Source organism: Girardinichthys multiradiatus, chromosome 22 (genome assembly GCF_021462225.1).
Source record: "Girardinichthys multiradiatus isolate DD_20200921_A chromosome 22, DD_fGirMul_XY1, whole genome shotgun sequence".
NCBI lineage: Eukaryota > Metazoa > Chordata > Actinopteri > Cyprinodontiformes > Goodeidae > Girardinichthys > Girardinichthys multiradiatus.
Window position 1 is genome coordinate 6,694,829 of NC_061814.1, and position 21,467 is coordinate 6,716,295.

General features: G+C 41.6%; 1 protein-coding gene across 2 annotated transcripts; it reads right to left on the bottom strand.

The window, feature by feature from the left end:
- Positions 1-1,657: 1,657 nt before the first annotated feature.
- galm (galactose mutarotase) lies at positions 1,658-20,980 on the bottom strand. Of its 2 annotated transcripts, none has more exons than XM_047351005.1 (9): positions 20,829-20,980; positions 16,052-16,245; positions 11,950-12,104; positions 5,659-5,772; positions 5,159-5,251; positions 3,665-3,746; positions 3,131-3,281; positions 2,856-3,030; positions 1,658-1,874 (listed from the first exon to the last, which is right to left on the bottom strand). In XM_047351005.1, exons 2-9 carry the CDS (start codon positions 16,236-16,238, stop codon positions 1,797-1,799), a joined length of 1,035 nt encoding a protein of 344 aa, XP_047206961.1. In that variant the 5' UTR covers positions 16,239-16,245; positions 20,829-20,980; the 3' UTR covers positions 1,658-1,796. The 2 variants fall into 2 exon arrangements, with proteins under 2 accessions (XP_047206961.1, XP_047206962.1); XM_047351006.1 differs by having other exon boundaries at positions 16,052-16,253; positions 20,829-20,964.
- Positions 20,981-21,467: the final 487 nt, after the last annotated feature.

Sequence of the window (21,467 nt, forward strand, 5' to 3'; positions counted from 1 at the left end):
CCATGTATCTTGGTTTGCATTGGGTCAAGCAAGTCATATCCTTCGAGTCTAATAATGTACTTGTCACAGAATGAAAGCCAACAGCTTTCACGGGCTGGAGGGCGTGTTATTAAAGTAATCTATTCTACATTTTATAATTGATATTTAATCTTTTAACTTTAGCTTTTATTATTTTCATCTTTTCAAATGTTTTTAAAAAGTGTATTATAATATTTTTTCTTTTTATTATTGGTATTATTATTACCTCCGGCTCCATGGCTTCGAACTTCATCTTTCTTTTACAGCTGCTCTGGTCTCCCACACTCTCCATGAGTACATCCAGTAGCACAAGCAACATTTTCATTTAAATAGGGCAGTCTGCACCTCTTCTGTACCTATTATCCATTGCACACGCAATCTTTATAGATCACCCACCAGACACCCACTTATTGCCCGTAGAATTGTTTGTTTCGCACAAGCAATTTAGTGCTCCTTATTCGGAACCTTTGAAGATCAAGCCCTTAGTAATGGCTTTTTTTCTGATCACTCTTCGATAAAGTGCAGCTCTATAAAAGACCAAAATTCAGTTTTTGAAAAGAAAAAAGAGAATATTTAAAATAGCTTCGTAATTTATGGCCTACACAGTAAGAAGACTGCTGAAATGACAGCTGACTAGCCGACAGTCACTGACGACATCTACACAAATGGTAGGCCACAAATTGTCATTACTGAAGAAGCCGATTGTTCACACAGTGTATCCAAGCATGTTTGGGGAAAAGTGAGTGGAAGGAAAAGGTGTGATAGACAAAGGCACAAAAGAAACAGGGATAACTGCACCCTTAAAAGGATTGAGAGAAAAGACCTTTCAAGAGTTTGGGGAATGTTTAAAAGGTGTGGATAGAAAACGTTCTAAGAAACTGAACATTAGGTTTTCATTTGGTTTAGGCCATTATCATCAGAAATAATAGAATGTAATGCCTGAAATATATCACTCTGTGTGTAATGATCTATATGTTTTACTTCTAATTACTGAAATAACCTTTCAATGACATTCTAGTTCACTGAGATGCACATGCAGTTTGGAAACTACCACTTGAGGAACAGCAAGTTACTTCTCTACGGTCATTACTGATTGCTTTCCACCTTGGCATTGTGTTAGTACTGTAATACTGTACCTGTATGCACCAGAGCAGCAGACTTCCAAAACTTAATAGAGGTGCTCACATTAATAATCAGTTAATCAAGTGTATTTGATAGTGCCTGGCAGCAACTTTCCCTCGTAAAGCCAATGAAAGCAACAAGGTGGTTCTTTCTTGTTTTATTACTATAAGTTATTTTCTTCATAATATTTTGTGTGTAAATAACATATCAGAAGTATCTGTAAACCATGTGGATTAAATTCATTCATATATTAAAAATCATATATTTGATTTGTTTGATAAGATTGGTGGTTTATAGTTATTTATATAAAGACCAAAGTTGTTTAAATGATTAAGAAAACACTGAAAGAATCCCAGTCTTCTGTTCTCCAGCTTATAGGAACAAACAGAAAGCAAAAACATTAGTTAGGGTGTACTAGAGAGGTTATTGAGTAGTTTAGTAGTAGCTATTTGGATGGTTGTTTTGTTCCACTGGGGAAAACAGCTCCTGGCAGAAAATAACACAGACCATTATAAAGTTTGTGAAGAGTAACGACCAACTATGTAGCCATTACTTTATTATATTTTATCCTGAAGAACTTCACATCAACAGTAGTCATCAACCAAATGTTAACCTAAATATCTCTTCCAGTTCACCCTTTGAATCATGGCTGTCGGTCAGACTGTGGTGAAGGTGAAGTGAGTGACATGATGGTATTCCTCGCCAGGACGCAGAAGGCAGTCAGGAAAGGAATCCTAAACACACACAAACACGCATTACTCAGAGTTAAAGGGGCAGAATTATGGTTAATTTTTTCCTGGGATCTGCAACTATCATAAAGTAACCTGCCTCCAGATACTTTTGTTTGAAGTATCGCCTCCTGACCAGTAAGGTACCTTCTGCGTCTCAGAGTGAAACCTTTTCATTTGACCTTCAGTGAAAAGCGTCTTTATGAAAGATTATCTCAGACCCAAGCCCAACTGGAGCATAAACCTGAGACTGATTTTGCTACAGGTGGAGGGTGTTGGATTAAAACCTGCTCCAGAACGCCCCAAAACTCAGACTGGGTTGGATGGTTCATCTTTCAGCAGGAAAATGACCCTAAGGATACAGTGAAGATATCAGAGGAGTAGCTTCAGGACAACTCTGAGCAGCCCAGCCAGAGCCCAGGCCTGAATCTGATGGAACGTCTTTAAAGAGACCTGAAAATGGCTGAACACCGACGCTTCCCACAATGGGGCTTGAAAATTCTGCAAAGAGTAATGGGCCAAACTGCCCAAAGAAAGATGGGCCAAGCTTGTGGCATCATATTCAAGAAGAGCTGAGGCTGTAACTGCTGACAAAGGTATCGAGCAAAGACTGTTAGTACTTATGTACATGGGATTAGTAATATATTTGCAAAAACAGGTTTTGTCATTATGTGGTGTTCTGTGTTGAGTTCGGGGGAAAATAATAATTAATTTAAAATAATAAAATGTTGGAAACATGAAGCACTGAATATTTTATGGATGCACTTCAAATATTGAACAGCTTTATTTCTTTTTATAATTTTTTTTTATTTCAGTAAAACTTGAGAATTTGTTGACAATTCCTGTTATGTGTATGCTATTAACAGCTTTATTCTCATATAACATCCTATTTAAAATTGAAATGACATTTTAACTATGTAACCGATGAGAGTTCTAATATATTTTTCTAAACCCAATTATTGTAAGTGATTCTCTTCATCCACACACCTGGTTAACAGCATCAGGCCAGTTTTGTGTCTCCAAACAAAAAGCGCTGTGCTTCCCATACATCATACCACCCTTTCCTCTGATAGAACCATCCAGAACATTGGAAGTGTAGAACTGGACACCTGGTTGGCTGGTAGACACCTCCAGGACACGCCCACTGGGTGGGTGAAACACTCTGAAATGAAGAAATACGTTTTCCTTCTAGAATTAACTAAATGAGACATTGACATTTTCTTATCATGTGTTTGATGTGTTAAAATGCCATCTGAAACAACCTGGCAGCATGTCTTTCTCTCCAGTCATCTCTGGGGGAACACAAGCAGAAATTGTGGTCAAAGCCTAGGCCGGGAACTTCCTTCAGCCGGGCACTAACAGGAACCTGCGATCGGAGGTCAAAAGGTGTGTTCTCCACAGCCCGGATCTCTCCTAAACAGATCGGATAACTTGCTGATCTCAAACCATTTTTTCAGAAATGTTCATAGAAATGTTTTATTTAGAGTCTCCCTCTTCTATTGAGCTTGGATAATGTCTCTAGTCTGTCCATCAGCCTCACAACAGATGGTGGCAGAAACCAGGAACCTCTGCAAGGGTTTTATTAAATAAAACAACTCAGATCAGCTACAAACTTTCCTTGATTCTTCTCCTTTAAAGAGACCACGTTAAAAGAAATTCAACTAAGTGGTTATATTGCTGTCATACACATAGGTCTGAATACCTATCCCTGGGCTCTCACCTAGACATAGGTCTCCTACCATTGCTGGCTCATGTCTTTAATTCTAGCAGGGGAATGACTGATACAAGGCTCTCACCTGTAGGAATTGATGTATCATCAACAGGCAAGTAAGACTGTGCATTGATGGACACTTCATGATCATAGATATCTGCTGCTCCCTTAATCCAAGCATGCAAAAACACAAACACACACATATAGAGAGGATTTGTCATTGTTCCATTTATCAACATATGAAGCATATAGTATTTGTTTGTTTACAATGCACCTGTCACCCCAACCCGGCTAACCGCCGGCAAGTCAGTCAGTCTGTCTGTCAGTCCGTCCCTTCATCCATCCATTCATCCAGATAAGACCAAACCAGAGATCCTCCATTTACAAGACCAAATCTTGAGATCCAGTCCTGGAACACCACAAGCGGGATGAGCAATAAGGAGCAACCCCAGAGGTCTCCAACAACATCAACTTTGTGTTGAGAATTAAGACACAGCAGTTGTTTGGTTGTAAAAGGACTGGATATACCTTAAATGCCTCCCAGATGAGCCAGAAATCCCAAAGCACCCCCACAAAATTCCCAGAGAGACTCATCAACCTGTTTCAAATCCACATAAACACATGTGGACCAGGCAACCAATTTCACAAGGGTGAAGATCTGGTCCACTGTTTAACAACCAGTATAACAGCCACGCTATGACGGGTGCCAATGACCTTCAGGTCAGGGTCCCTGGAAGGTGCATCTGCAATGGAGGTCTAAAATATAGCTTATTCAGATTCTATGTTCCAACCTTCATGGGAACATGAGAGAGGTTCTCCAATAGGTGTGTGTTAAAGATCTCCTGAGCAGGTTCTTCAACCAGACATTTCTGGTTCACCTTCTCCACTTAGTGGACAGTATTGCAAAATCACTCATCAACCTCAGGCCTGAGGTGGCCTGGGACCAAGAGCACATGTTCCTCACTGCCACTAGCTAGCATGGTATTCACCACGATGTTCCTCCCTGCATGTAATGGGTCCATGTGAAGGGGGCCTGCTGTAGCTTTTTTAAGCTGGGCCTGGGCAAGCCCCAGGACACAGACTCAACCACGAGACACACTCTATCCCTGGAGACAAGTTGCATTTATAGTTTGAAACAAGCAATGCAGAGGACTTAGCAAACACGTGGATGAAGATGCACTGTTCAGACCTTAATTCAATTTGTTGGTCTTTTAGCAAAATGCGTGGCAGAAACTAACACTGCACATCACCCTGAAAACATGGAGGTGGCAGCATCATGCAGTGGGGGAGCTGGTCAGAGTTGATGTGCAGACCCTAAACATACAGTCAGACCTACAATGGTTTAGATCAATGTATATGAATGCGCTGCAATGGGCAAACATTCTTTGTTTCTGGATGTGCAAAGCTATCTTTTCTTTCAACTTCACAATTATCTTCAACTTTGTGTTTGTCAGTCACCTCAAACCCCAATAAAATACATAGAAGTTTGTGGTTGTAATGTGATACAACGTGGATAAGTTCAAGGGATGTCAATATCTTTGCAAGGAGCTGTATATTGTGCTAGATCATGAGCTCTTACCTGCCCAGCTAAGTTAAAGTAGGAGTGGTTGGTGAGGTTGATGGGGGTGGTTTTGGTGGACCGGGCTCGGTAGTCAGCAGTTAGTTTTTCCCCCTGACCAAAAAATACAAACCTTACAGACATGTCAAATGCAAAATCAACTAAGTAAAACACTGCGGCAGCCTTAAAGTAACATTTGAAAAAGAGAGTGTTAAAAATTCAGTATGGGTAACAATCCATATTACTCAACAGCTATTCAGTCTGGGACGTGTCCCATCTCAGCCTGTCTGCTTTCTGTAAAATAATCTGCAATTAATTTGTTTTTAATTCGGTTTTCTCCAAAAAAAAATCTTCCTCTTTTAAAATTACTGTTGATGCAAATTCTATAATCCTTACAATGGAAAGCTGTTTTTCATCTCATATATCTATTCCATGCGTCCCTATAAAATAAATAAATCAGAAATGAAACAAGGCAAAGGTTACGATACATAGCTTTGACACTCAGACATGGATATGTTTACCTGTAGAGTGTAGGAGACAGAGATCTGAACCTCACCAGGATAGCCCTGATCTCTGTCTGGACTCGTAAGACTGAGGATCACGCCACCTTCCACCTCTGTAGCAAGCCAGATTGCCTGGACAGAAACACCCATCTAAGAACTGAGCAGAAGAAGCCTTCCAGGTGACGGGTCAAACATCCTCAAAGAACAGGCAAAGATGCACAGATGTCTCGTATGTACAGGTCCTTCTCAAAATATTAGCATATTGTGATAAAGTTCATTATTTTCCATAATGTCATGATGAAAATTTAACATTCATATATTTTAGATTCATTGCACACTAACTGAAATATTTCAGGTCTTTTATTGTCTTAATACGGATGATTTTGGCATACAGCTCATGAAAACCCAAAATTCCTATCTCACAAAATTAGCAAATCATTAAAAGGGTCTCTAAACGAGCTATGAACCTAATCATCTGAATCAACGAGTTAACTCTAAACACCTGCAAAGGATTCCTGAGGCCTTTAAGACTCCCAGCCTGGTTCATCACTCAAAATCCCAATCATGGGTAAGACTGCCGACCTGACTGCTGTCCAGAAGGCCACTATTGACACCCTCAAGCAAGAGGGTAAGACACAGAAAGAAATTTCTGAACGAATAGGCTGTTCCCAGAGTGCTGTATCAAGGCACCTCAGTGGGAAGTCTGTGGGAAGAAAAATGTGTGGCAGAAAACGCTGCACAACGAGAAGAGGTGACAGGACCCTGAGGAAGATTGTGGAGAAGGGCCGATTCCAGACTTTGGGAGACCTGCGGAAGCAGTGGACTGAGTCTGGAGTAAAAACATCCAGAGCCACCGTGCACAGGCGTGTGCAGGAAATGGGCTACAGGTGCCGCATTCCCCAGGTCAAGCCATTTTTTAACCAGAAACAGCGGCAGAAGCGCCTGACCTGGGCTACAGAGAAGCAGCACTGGACTGTTGCTCAGTGGTCCAAAGTACTTTTTTCGGATAAAAGCAAATTCTGCATGTCATTTGGAAATCAAGGTGCCAGAGTCTGGAGGAAGACTGGGGAGAAGGAAATGCCAAAATGCCAGAAGTCCAGTGTCAAGTACCCACAGTCAGTGATGGTCTGGGGTGCCGTGTCAGCTGCTGGTGTTGGTCCACTGCGTTTTATCAAGGGCAGGGTCAATGCAGCTAGCTATCAGGAGGTTTTGGAGCACTTCATGCTTCCATCTGCTGAAAAGCTTTATGGAGATGAAGATTTCATTTTTCAACACGACCTGGCACCTGCTCACAGTGCCAAAACCACTGGTAAATGGTTTACTGACCATGGTATCACTGTGCTCAATTGGCCTGCCAACTGTCCTGACCTGAACCCCATAGAGAATCTGTGGGATATTGTGAAAAGAACGTTGAGAGACTCAAGACCCAACACTCTGGATGAGCTAAAGGCCGCTATCGAAGCATCCTGGGCCTCCATAAGACCTCAGCAGTGCCACAGGCTGATTGCCTCCATGCCACGCCGCATTGAAGCAGTCATTTCTGCAAAAGGATTCCCGACCAAGTATTGAGTGCATAACTGTACATGATTATTTGAAGGTTGACGTTTTTTGTATTAAAAACACTTTTCTTTTATTGGTCGGATGAAATATGCTAATTTTGTGAGATAGGAATTTTGGGTTTTCATGAGCTGTATGCCAAAATCATCCGTATTAAGACAATAAAAGACCTGAAATATTTCAGTTAGTGTGCAATGAATCTAAAATATATGAATGTTAAATTTTCATCATGACATTATGGAAAATAATGAACTTTATCACAATATGCTAATATTTTGAGAAGGACCTGTAGTCCTTCAGATTTCCAGGACAGGATCAGAAAACAAATGTCCAACATGGTGTTGCTTCATAAAATAATAACACAGTTAGGCAATCAGAGAAATTGCCTATGTTAATTAGACAGTAAAATCATCTATTGAACTTAGTAATACCTGGGTAAAAGGTTAAGCAATTTGGTTGTTTTAATAAGTATATAACTATCTGTAGAATACGGCTGATGCGGTCAGCAGCTTGGTGATATCAGCTGTGGGAGGGATTTCTTACATGTGTGTATTGAGCTGAGCGGAGAGCTAGTTAATAAAGACAGACAGTGAACACAGTCGTTGCCCTCATATTTCCTGGATCATATTTCCACTATCTTCATCACATCCTCCTTAAAATGAAATTCTAACATTTTGGTAGTATTATTTATTTTTTTTTCTATGGTTTTATGCTGCTGTCATACACCTGAGGGCACAGATGCTGGATTTGTATGAAATGCTGTAAAAACCAGCTGTTTGTCAACAGTAACAACATGGCCACAAATATTCCTAATAACTGTGATTATATGATAAGTTGTTAGTGAAAAAAGGCCATTAGTTATAACTTTGGTCAATGGGAGAGAAAATGTCACAGATGCACCGATCACAATTTTCTGACCGATTTCCGATTTTTGTAAAGATTTGACCTGCCCATACCAATTTTAGCCAGTTCTAATCTCTAGTTAAAAATGTTATTATAAGAATACGTAAGCATCATGACACACACTCCAGCCATGGTTTGTTTGTGTTTGGATCATCATCATGCCTCCCATGCTTGCCTCTGCAGTAAATTCTCAGATCAAGTTCACCTGCCTGATCACCTCCCGGACACACCTGTCATCTGCCCTCAGACCTATCCTCATTGTCTGAGTATTGCCTAATCTGCCTCTCTGGGAATGTCCACTGTGTGATTACTGACATTGTTTTTGGATTGAGGATTAAACCTGAGTGGAAAGTTTTTGTCTGTGCTGTCAACGGCATCAAGTCTCACAGACTGAGGAGGAGCACATGTTGCATTCATAATGAACACCATGTTCAAACATGAGGGTGTCCATCAGTGCACTTGGCACCAGGACAACCTAGGCAGGAGTTCAATGATCGACTTTGTTGTCGTATCATCAGACCTTCGGCCTCGTGTTTTGGACACTCGGGTGAAGAGAGGGGCTGAGCTGTCCACTGATCACCACCTGGTGGTGAGTTGGATCCATTGCGGGAGGAGAAAGCCGGACAGACTTGGCAGGCCCAAGCGCATAGTGAGGGTCTGCTGGGAACATCTGGCGGACTCCTTGGCCAGGGATGTATTCAACTCTCACCTCTGGGAGAGCTCTGACCAGATTCCGAGGGATGTTGGAGACATAGAGTCCGAGTGGACAATGTTCTCCGCATCTATTGTCAATGCTGCTGCCCGTAGTTGCAGCCGTAAGGTCTGCGGTGCCAGTCGCTGCGGCAATCCCTGAACCCGGTGGTGGACACCGGCAGTAAAGCTGTCAAGCTGAAGAAGGAGTCCTATTGGGTGTGGTTGGCTTGTGGGACTCCTGAGGCGGCTGACGGGTACCATGGGGCCAAGCGTGCCGCGGCCCGGGCGGTGGCAGAGGCAAAAACTCGGCAAAAACTCGGACCTGGGAGGAGTTCGGTGAGGCCATGGAAAAGGACTACCGGTTGGCCCCGAAGCGATTCTGGCAAACCGTCCGGCGCCTCGGGAGGGGGAAGCAGTGCTTCGCCAACACTGTTTATAGTGGGGGTGGGAGGCTGCTGACCTCGACTGGGGACATTATCGGGCGGTGGAAGGAGTACTTCGAGGATCTCCTCAATCCTGCCATCACGCATTCCCTGGTGGAAACAGAGGCTGGGGACTCGGGGTGGGACTCTTTCATCACCCGGGCTGAAGTCACCGAGGTGGTTAAAAAACTCCGCGGTGGCAGGGCTTCGGGGTTGGATGAGATCCGTCCTGAGTACCTCAAGTCTTTGGATGTTGTGGGGATGTCATGGTTGACACGACTCTTCAACATTGCGTGGCGGACGGGGACAGTGCCTTTGGATTGGCAGACTGGGGTGGTGGTCCCCCTACATAAGAAGGGTGACCGGAGGGTGTGTTCCAACTACAGGGGGATCACACTCCTCAGCCTCCCTGGTAACGCCTACACCAGGGTATTGGAGAGGAGAGTCTGGCCGATAGTCGAACCCCGGCTTCAGGAGGAGCAGTGTGGTTTTCGTCCCGGCCGTGGAACACTGGACCAGCTCAATACCCTCTACAGGGTACTCGAGGGTTCATGGGAGTTTGCCCAACCGGTCCACATGTGTTTTGTGGACCTGGAGAAAGCATTTGTCTGTGTCCCTCGTGATGCCTTGTGGGGGGTGCTCCAGGAGTATGGAATTGGGGGCCCTTTACTAGGGGCCATCCGGTCTCTGTACAAGCGGAGCAGGAGTTTGGTTCGCATTGCCGGCACTAAGTCGGACCTGTTCCCGGTGCATGTTGGACTCCGGCAGGGCTGCCCTTCGTCACCGGTCCTGTTCATAACTTTTATGGACAGGATTTCTAGGGCCAAGGGCCGGAGGGAGTCTGGTTTGGGGACCAGAGGATTTCGTCTCTTCTTTTTGCAGATGACGTGGTCCTGCTGGTCCCCTCTAGCCAAGACCTACAGCATGCACTGGGGCGGTTCGCAGCCAAGTGTGAAGCGGCTGGGATGAAGATCAGCTCCTCCAAGTCCAAGGCCATGGTTCTCGACCGGAAAAGGGTGGCTTATCCTCTTCAGGTTGGAGGGGAGTTCCTACCTCAAGTGGAGGCGTTTAACTATCTCGGGGTCTTGTTCACGAGTGAGGGAAGAATGGAGCGGGAGATCGACAGACGGATCGGTGCGGCTGCCACAGTAATGGGGGCGCTGTGCCGGTCCGTTGTGGTGAAGAGAGAGCTGAGCCGAAAAGCGAAGCTCTCAATTTACCGGTTGGTCTACGCTCCTACCCTCACCTATGGCCATCAACGTAGGGTCATGACCGAAAGAACGAGATCCCGGATACAAGCGGCTGAAATGAGCTTCCTCCGTTGGGTGGCCGGGCACTCCCTTAGAGTGCGGAGCTCGGCCATCCGGGAGGGGCTCGGAGTAGAGCCGCTGCTCCTCCACATCGAGAGGAGCCAGTTGAGGTGGCTCGGGCATCTATACCGGATGCCTCCTGGACGCCTTCCTCGGGAGGTGTTCCAGGCACATCCCACCGGGAGGAGGCCCAGGGGACAACCCAGGACACGCTGGAGGGACTATGTCTCTCGGCTGGCCTGGGAACGCCTTGGGCTCCACCCGGAGGAGCTGGAGGAGGTGTCTGGGGAGAGGGACGTCTGGGCGTCTCTGCTGAGTCTGCTGCCCCCGCGACCCGGTCCCGGATAAAGCGGAAGACGACGAGTACGAGCATGTTGCATTCATCCACCTCACTGTCACGGCCCACGTGACCAAGCCTAGTCTCAGTGCTCCCTCTGCTCCGCCTTCTCTGACGTCTCTCAACATTTTGCACATTCTGCAATTCCAAGCCACCACAGTCACCAAGTCACCAACCTGTTTTCTCATCCCACAGAGTTCCAAGGAACAAACCTCTACCTGAGTTTCCAGTCTAACAAGGTTTCAAAAATATATTGTTGTTGTATCTTTTGTTCCTGTGTTGTGGCTGAATATTTGGGCTCTCCGTGTGATTCATCACAATAAGAACGGCAATTATGTTTATTTTTAACCCTTCTGCTCTGAGCGCTTATTAACTATTTATCTTAGTAGCAAGGGTGACGTCACACCATGTGTTGTGAAAAGCAGCTGATGTCTAACAGGGTGTTACTAACTTTCTGAAACAAAGACAAAATAGTTAAGTAGCTCACATTTTAAACTGTATTTAACTTCCCTCTGAGATTTTCTAAGCATGCCAACTTGTTCCATGACCTATAAAAGCTCTAAAGGTTGATGCTAAAACAAAGCAATGTTGCTGTACTCTGTTCAGCCTTCTTGTTATCTGTCTTATTCGAGTCGGGAGTTTCCCCATTCCGTTCTTTTCAAAACAAAACTGGTAGACAAACTCAGTGTAGCGACGCTGTTGTTGGCCAAACAGATGCTTTACATTTAAATTATTTATCACACTTTCTTACTCTTTCCATCAGAAAATATTTCTGAGTCTTGTTTCCTCTTTTAAATCCTGCTGCTGACTGGTCACATTAACCATACCTCATCACTACATCACTCTCACCTATACAAGTCAGCTTATGCGGGCCCGTAACTACTTCGCCTGGTGAGTCTGGAGTGCAGCAGAAATGGGCTGACCTCTATCCCCCTCACCACAAAACACACGAAGACGGCAGAAAGGTGCCTTAATCGCGCTTGGAAGTGTTTTGCGAAAGGGGCTAACGTTTCCTGTCCAGGTATGACCAACGTACTCACAAAAAACTTTTAGATTTAATAAAACACAAATATTTCCTTTGTCTTACCTTATTGAAGCCCTGCAGGCCACCATGCAGTGCATTTGGTCCATTGTTGGTATCTAGCTGGTACTCTTTTCCTTCTACCACAAAGCGTCCTTTTGCAACCCTGTTTGCCACGCGACCCACAACGGCACCCAGATACCGTTTATCTGACACATAACCTGCCACAACACAACAGATAATATTATTATTCATCAAAGCAAAGTATATATTTGCTCTTTTAGGATGGATTCCCCATCACGATCCTTGCTAATGACACACCAAGTGAATAAAATGGACTTGGACCAGAACTTATTTTATGGGATCCAGAATTAGTCACAGCTGACTATTCTGTTCAGGGTTGGGAGGAAGTGTTGTTGGGGACAGGAGCATATCTGAATATCGAATAGGCACAAAGAAACACAATGTCCCATGTTTAACTCGACAGAGTTACTAAGCTCCTAGTCAGATAAATCCATTGGATCCAGGAGTACTTATAAATGAGAAAAAAAGCAAAACATTAAAGGCAGTGGTAGATTCTTGAGTGGCTTCATCTAGTAGAGAAAAACATGAGCAGAAAAACTGAGTCAGTTTTCAAGTCTAGAGTAAGAAAGAGAGCACATACAGTTAGTTACAATAAAAGCTCAGCCATAGTAGCTATGTTGAGGAGATAAATAGGGTTAAACACTGAAAGACAGGGGCAAGTGTATCTATAGAAGGTGAGCATCAAGTAGTTGGCAGCAGCAGCTCCGCCGATGCTCCCCTCCAGGAAGGTGACACAGCTAAACACAGTCAGGCTAAGTGTAGCTTCTAGGAAGAGAGAAAACCAGGAACTGGTTCCACAGGAGAGGAGCCTGATAACTAAAGGATCTGCCTCCCATTCTACTTCTAGAGACTCTAGGAACCACCAGTAAACCTGCAGTCTGAGAACGAAGTGCTCTGTTGGTGAGGCGACTTTGGCTCACAATCAGAAGGTTGTGGGTTCGATTCCAGCTTCCTCCTGCCATATGTCGATGTGCCCCTGGGCAAGGCACTTAACCTCAAGTTGCCTACCAATCTGCGTATCGGTGTATGAAAGTGTGAGCGTTAGTGAGTGCAATTGGGTGAACGTGGCTCTAGTGTAAAGCGCTTTGAGTGCTTTACAGTGCCGTATGACTGGAAAAGCGCTATATAAGTTCAGTCCATTTAACATATGGACCAGTATGATGGAGCTAGATCATTAAGGGCTTTGTATGTGAGGAGGAGAATTTTAAATTCTATTCTGGATTTAAGAGGGAGGGAAGCTATAATAGGAGAAATATGATCTCTCTTTTTAATTTTCATCAGAACTCTTGCTGCAGCATTTTGGATCAGGTTTAGACGTTAACTGCATTTTGTGGACATCCTGATAGTAAAACTTAAAAGATTTAGAAGCAGAACATTTAGTCATCCATGTTTCTATGTCTTCCAGACATGACTGTAGTCTAACTGGTTGGGCTCATCAGGATTTATGGATAAATAAAGCTGAGTATCATCAGCATTACAGTGAAAATGTATCAAATGCTTCCTGATAATTTTACTTATTTGAAGCATATACATATGCTTCAAATAAGTAAAAAAAAACAAAAAAAAGAGTAAAAAAAGTAAAGAAAATAAATAAATAAATAAATAGAGATAAATGGTCCAAGCAATGAACCCTGTGGTACTCCACAAGTAACCCTGGAGTTTGAAGATGATTTATCATTTACATGAGCAAATTGGAATCTGTCAGACAAATAAGATTTAAACCAGCCTAGCTCTGTTCCCCTGATCTCTACAGCATATTCTAGCCTTTCTAAGAGAATATTGTGATCGGCTATATCAAATGCAGCACTGAGATCTAACAGAACCAGTACAGACACAAGTCCATTATCTGAGGCTATAAGAATATCATTAGTGACTTTCAGCAGAGCTGTTTCGGTGCTATGATGAGCTCTGAAGCCTGACCGAAACTCTTCAAACAGGTCACTGCTATGTAAATACTCACACATTTGATTAGCAACTATTTTCTCAAGAGTTATTGATATGAACGGAAGACTGAAACTTTCTCTTGGATTCCTAGGCCCTAATTAGATCAAATCCATCATCAACCTTACCACCGTCCATTTCAAACTGCTGTCTGCCCTCCGTGTTCATCCCACGTGTCACAGATTAAAACTTTCTAACTCCTTGTCCGTGATTATCGCCTGCATTAGAGTCATTCTAACCACAGACATGACACACAATTGTTTGAAATTTGTCACTTGCCAGTTGTTCAACAGACAGTCATTAACACCCACCAGGTAAGCCACAAAAGGTCATTGCTAAAAAAGCTTGTTGCTCAAGATTTTGTATTCAATATGAGCGGCAAAATAATTTCAAGCAACATATCTGTTATATTAAATAAGAACACTGAAATCTGAATTAAAGAATGCTGGAAACAAAAACAATATTCCATATACAGAGGTTGGAGAACTTTGATCATAGTAATGAAAGTAACAATACTCTGGCAAATCATTTGAAAAATGTTAAACAAAAAGATTTTAGCAGTCACTTATAGCAGAAGTAAATCAATCAATGATCCTAAAAAATTTATATTTTTTGAGGGTTGTACAAAAATCTTTAATTACGTTACCGGATCCCTCTGAGTCAGATATAGATTATTTTTAAAATAATGTTAATCTCCCTAAATTACATTAGCAATAGTATATGGCTCTCATTACCTTTAACAATAACTGAACTTCATGATGCAATCAAAAGCTTTCCCAATGGCAAAGGTCCTGGGCCTGATGATGTCCCTGCAGAACGAATTCTGGTGCCTGCCGGCCCCATATTCTAAATGATGGTCACAGAAATTTAGGAAACCTCAATATTCTCACCACATACGAACTCTGTTGACATCAATCTTATCCTCAAGCCTGATAACGGTTTCACTCAGCCTTTCAGCTACCACCCGGTATCACTTATGAATGCAGATCTTACAATCATCTGCAAAATGATGGACACTAGGCTGAAACAGATAACTCCTCATATTATGCATCCTGACCAGATTGGATTTATTAAACATACGTATGCTATTAATAATACAAGAAGACTCATTAATATATAGGCTGACAGGAAGAACTGTACATTTCTATTTGCTACCCTAAATACATTTGGATTTGAACATAATTTCTCATGAATGATCAGAATATTATACAGCAAATGACTGGATTTCTCCATTTTTATTTTAAACATGGCATATCTCTGCCTCACAAACTGTTGCATTCATTCAAACAGGGAAAGGTTAGATGGTTATTCCTCATCAACTTCAAGTTCATCATTCTACAGCAAGAAATATTTTTCACAAGTGGAAAACATTTAAGGTGGCAGCTAATCTTCCCAGTAGTAAACCCCATACACTACCAGCCTCAGTTAGCAAGTTAAACTTTAAAGTCCATGAAAGAATCATCAGAAAAAAGACTAAAGCCGTTTGGGTTGTTGCCAGGAAAAAGCTTCTCTCTAAAAAGAATATGGCTACACAACTTCGATTTGTTTGTGTCTGAAGCGTAAGACGTCTGGAACAATGTCCTTTGGAGAGAGAAGACCACAGTAGATGTTTGGCAGCAATACACAATGTAGTGTTAGGAGAAAACTAAATACAGAATATCAGCAGAAACACAACAACTGTAAGTCACCGTGACTTACAGGAACCCCGTGCAACCTTATGAGAACTGAAATGCGTTCCCACAAACCTCAATAAACCAAAGCAATGTTATAAAGACGAGTGGAAAGAAACATCCTCCACATACGTGAGAGTCTGATTAAGAGAATCAAAATTGGCTACTTCTTCTTCTTCTGTATGTATAAATATAACTTTACAGTCTGTTGGAGCAAGGTTTTACTGTTATATTTTGGTCATTTGTGTACAGTTCACCAAAACTCCAGGTTCACTCCAGATACTTGTCCTGACAAAACTAAGCATAAAAAAATTTCTTCCGACAAAAGAAAAGATACATAATATTTCTAAATATATCTCATTACGTTTTCCATTTATCCCAAAAGAATCTGTTTAAATCCTCAAACATTTCTGAAATAGTGTTTCAGAATTTATCAGTTTATTATTTTCAAATGCTGAATATGACCTTCTTACCTTCCAGGTCATCATAGCCTAGGACAACATCTTCCATCTGCCCATGTTTCCCTCTGCAGCACACAGACTTTATAACGGCACCCAGGGTCAGGATCTCGACCCGCAGCTGGGAGGACTGGAGGATCCACATGTCCACGCTGCCGAGGCCAGGAACCTGTCCCCACTGCTGATGGTTTATCTGAGTCATCCTGAGTCTTACAGTCAACATGGTGGAAGAAAAAAAAACTAAATTTATCACCGTTTGCCCACTTACAGATGTCTTTTATTTTACACACTTACATGTTTCAGATCATTGAATCTATTGTAATATCAGACAAAGATAACCAGTGCTTTTGTTAATTAGGGAAAAAAGTGATCCCCCTGGCCCCACGAGAAACAGGAATCGCCTCACTTTTGAAATTGTGACTTCTCACATTTTTATGGAAAGTCGAGCTCAATAACACAAACCACAATCCAAGGTCGGGAGCCAAGGTCAGAGCCACTGCTGACCCAAAAGAACCCAAAGTCCCATCTTACATTTAACAAACAAAATCTTGATGATACCCAAAACTTTTGTGAAAATATTCTGTATTTTAGATTCTTTAAAATTGCCTCATTTTGCTTTCACTAGAGACAGAGTGAAATAATTTAAGCCTTTATTACTTTTAATTTTGATGATTATTGTTTTTACATAAAATGAATACCCAAAATACAGTGTCTCAGAAAATGAAAATATTACATAAGATCAATAAAAACAGGTATTTTAAACAGGAATGTCAGGCTGCTGAAAGCTTGTTCATTTCTATGCACTTAATACTTGGTCGGGGCTCCTTTTGCATGAATTACTGAATTAATGTGGCGTGGCCTAGAGGTGATCAGCCTGTGGTTCTGCCGAGGTGAAATGGAAGCCCAGGTCGCTTTGATAATGGCCTTCACGTGTCTCTCATCTTCCTCTTGACAATCCTCCATAAATTCTCTATGGGGTTCAGGTCAGGTGGGGTTCAGGTCAGGTCGTTTGCTGGCCAATCAAGCACAGTAACACCGTAGTCATTGGACTAGCTTTGGGTACCTTTGGCAGCGTGGGCCGGTACTAAACACAGTGGACCAGCCCCAGCAGATGACATGGCACCCCAAATCATCACTGACAGTGGAAACTTCACACTGGACTTCAAGCAACATGGACTCTTTGCCTCTCAACTCTTCCTCCAGACTCTGGGACCTTGATTTCCAAATGATATGCAAACTTTACTTTCATCTGAAAACAGGAGTTTTGACCACTGAGCAACAGTCCAGTCATTTTACTCCTTAGCCCAGGTAAGACACTTGTGACATATCTGGTTCAGGAGTGGCTAGACAAGATGAATGCAACATTTGCAGCCCATGTGTCTGTCCGTAGTGGCCCTTGATGTCTCCAGCCACAGTCTACTCCTTGTGAAGCCCCCCCCCCCCCCCCCCCCCCCCTATATTCTTGAGCGGATTTTGCTTGACAATCCTCTCAGGGCTACAGTTACACTTGTTGCACCTTTCCCTACCACACTTTTTCCTTCCACTCAATTTTCTAATGACATGCTTGAATACAGCACCCTGCGAGCAACAAGCTTCCACCAGCTTTTGGACAACTTGCAAGTCAGCAGTCTTCAAATCAACTGTGTAGGCCATAACATGGAATTTACAGGAAAATATATATATTTTTATTATTAAACCTATGTAATATTCTAATTTTATGAGGCAATGAACTTTGGGTTTTTATTATCTGTAATGTATAATCATCAAAATTACAAGAAATAAAGGCTTGAAATATTTCACTTTATGTAATAAATCTATTTAACATACAGTATAAGTTTCACTTTCTGAAATGACGGACATAAACTCTTGAACTTTTTCAAGATATTTATTTTTTTTCTGTACTAAAATTTTCTTTTAGATCTTTTGTTTTTTGATGCGTGTGTCATGTGTTTCAGTAAACATACTGAAACACACGGATCTAAATGTACAAGTGCTGGTCATAAAATTAGAATATCATAAAAATGTTTTATTTATTTCAGTAATTCCATTCAAAAACTGAAACTTTACTCAAAATTAAAATGAACATTTGAAATATATCAGTCTCTGTGTAATGAATGAATATAAAATACAAGTTTCACTTTTTGAATAGAATTACTGAAATTAATCAATTTTTTCATGATATTCTAATTTTAGATAAGGTAAGGTAAAGTAAGGTAAGTTTATTTATATAGCGCTTTTCAGTAACGAGACACTCAAAGCGTTGTACATACAATTACAATACAATCACAGAGAAAATAAACACAGACACAGAAAAACAAATCAAATGATACTACAATCCTTCTAAGAAATCTAAAAATCTATGAATCCTTCTGAGAAATCTAATAGTCTCATCATTCCATTGAAGCTGAATCACTGGTACAAAACACCTTTAATCCAAATTTTCAGGTGCTAATAATATATTGCTTTTACTGGTACTGAAGTTGAACTAAGTAATAACAGCCCATTGTAGTCTAACTAAGAAAGCTGGTTCGTTGGTGTAAGAGCAGCTAAAGTCCAAATTACTAATAATATTTGGTTTTCGCTGGTAATCCTTCTGATAAAACTAAAAATCTATGAAAAGTAATGAAATCACACATTTAGTTAAAGTAAGATAGGAGGAAAAAAAAATCATATTTCAATCATATTCTTAGCAGAATAGAGTCTGAAATAGTACAAAAAAAAACCTCAGCAGAGGTAAGCAACACACACATAAGTAAAGATTTAGCAAGGGTACGGTGGAATCTTGAGGGTGTGAATGTAAGTCTGAGTGTGTTTGCAAGAATTAGACTGTCAACACTGATAGAAGCGCCATTGTCCTTGAGAAGAGAGGTGGAGGTTTTATCAATCGGCCGCAGCTGGTGGGGGAGTGCTGGGGAAGAGCGTCGTGTTTATATAACATCCAGGAGATATTTTGTCTCCTGGATGGTGCTGACCAGCACCTTTTTTATATTGTTGTGTGGACACAATACAGAACAATACATTTGTCCAAGGTCACCACTGGGGGGCAGTATAATAGCAGGATGAGAGCTCAGCTGTACATACAGTAGCAAGATGGCTTTCTGCTAAGGTAGCAATGAAATGAATTACAGGCAGGATGCAGCAAGGATTCTTTCACAGACTTGCAGTGAGTACGAAGATTTTAATGCTGCTGTCACAAAACCAGCAAGAGTGAGCTGACTGAGCTGCTGTAAGTTCCTGGGGACCCATATTGGTTTATCATTTGCAGTAATTTTGGTTATTTTGTGAGATGAAATGAGTTTTGTGGGTGTTTAGTAGATAAATTAAGTTTCTGTGGTAACTTCATTGTTACTTCAATGAATGATTTTTACTAACAGATGCTAATGTAAATAGACAAGATGTTGTCTGCTGAAGCAGCAGGCTCCTGAACTCTGCCCCTTGTGACTACAAATCTAAGTGGGATGGACTGAAAATGATTATTGTCCTTCATTATTTCCTAGTTTATGACTGATTGACACTGAGTTACAGAATAAACAAATGTATTCTCATTTTTTTCATTTATTCAGACTATCTTTATCTGATATTAACATTTGTTTGGTGATCTGAAACACTTAATTGTGACCAAAAAAGAACAGACTAAAGCTGTCAGGGAACAGACACTGCAGAAAGGTTTTATTTCACAAGCCCAATAATAAGGGGTTTGATCTATGTTTAATAATGGGTACTATCAATTCATTTTGTATGTGAACACAGACATACAGTGCGACTGTATTGCTGTACATTTATAGCCTGAGAATCATTTGCTCACGGTAAACAGGACTTTTACTCTGAAATCTGGAATTCTATTCTCAAACCACTTCCTTCTGTTGTGCTCACATCTTCTGGGGATGAAGCCTCACACTCCAGTTTCAGGGCCTTGGTTCTCATCTGCTTCTGCTGGGAGAAGACCTCTCTTCCAAGCAGGACATTACCTCAGCTATCTGGGGGTAGTGATGGTAAACACCACTTTGTTGAAGCTTTAATTCCTGCTTCAAAAAATGGTTCATCACTAGAGGCTTCAATGACACAGTGCTTGAGGAGGTCATTTAGTGGTCAATAAAATGAAGTGTGTTCTACAAATACAATAGCTGTCATTAAGCATTTGTTAATATTTGCTCATCACTAGACTTGTTCCAATTGTGTCTGCAAACTCCAACCAAGATGGCTGTTGATTTATTTTGGGCTAAAACTACCTAATGTTGATTTCATGTACAACATTTTTTATTTATTTCTTCAAGAAGAAGAAAAACATGTATTAAATGGATCCAATTAAAGTAATTAAAAGTAAGTAATTAAAAGAAACAGTATGGAATGAAATGTTATATTTAATGTTACTAAAGAACTGAAGATATTAAAACATTTCTAATGTATTTTGTCCTGCGGCCCACTTTCTCTTCCATGTTTACCAGGCTGTTTATTTGAACTTTGGTCACATCTACTGGTTATCTCCAGATCTTCTGCGTAGAAGCAGCATCATTGAGTTGGCTTTTTGCCGTAGCTACATCCGCATAAAAACCGCAGTGATTTTCTGAATTAATTGAGAAAAAGCCCGCAGCGTCGATATTTCAGTGAACGCAGCAAAGCTGTGCGGGGCGGGGAAACAAAGTTCTGGAGAACACCTGACTGAACGCTTTTCTCATCAGAACCCAGAGCTGAAGTAAAGCTACGAGCTGATAGGATGCCAGTGAAACACTGAGCAGGCTCTCCGTCCATGTTAAAGGCTAAATGTTTTCTGCAGCCGCTCTCAGTCCCTTACCTACAAACACGTCACCAAGTCCAGGCGAGAAGAAAGCGCGTGAGACGTCAGATGAATGCGGAAGTCACGTGACTCAGGGGGAGTGTTCCAAACCAACTCAGCTTCTCTGTTCAAAGCAGTGATGTGACTTTTGGCTCTTTGAAGACAACCGATTCTTCTGGATCCGTTCACCTCAGAGAGCCGTTCAAATGATCTGTTTTTGAAAATGTACATATTTGGAAGAGGGAAACCTGGCATGTGTGGGTGTTTTATTTAAGAGGTGCAAAACCGAAACACAGTATGTTCATGCATTAAAATATTTATTTTTGGATATCTTTTCATGAAAGTATAAAATATCAAAATATAAATATCAAATACCCATGTCGTTCTTTACTTCAAATGCTGTGTGCACTAATAGCATTTTATCGCTATAAGTAAAATTAAATATTTTTTTTTAAAAAAAGCAAATGGAACAAAATAGAAGAGGAAAAAAGTGCGCTTGAGTTGCTTTGGCACAGAATCGAACAATTAGGGCAATGCGCTAATGGTAAACAACACTTAACTGTACAGATTAGGAGGAAGGAGCAAAAAACAAGACGCAACCAAGAATCAAGGAGCACACTGTGACCATCGTCCCCTCGCTCCAGCTGGCATCGCAGC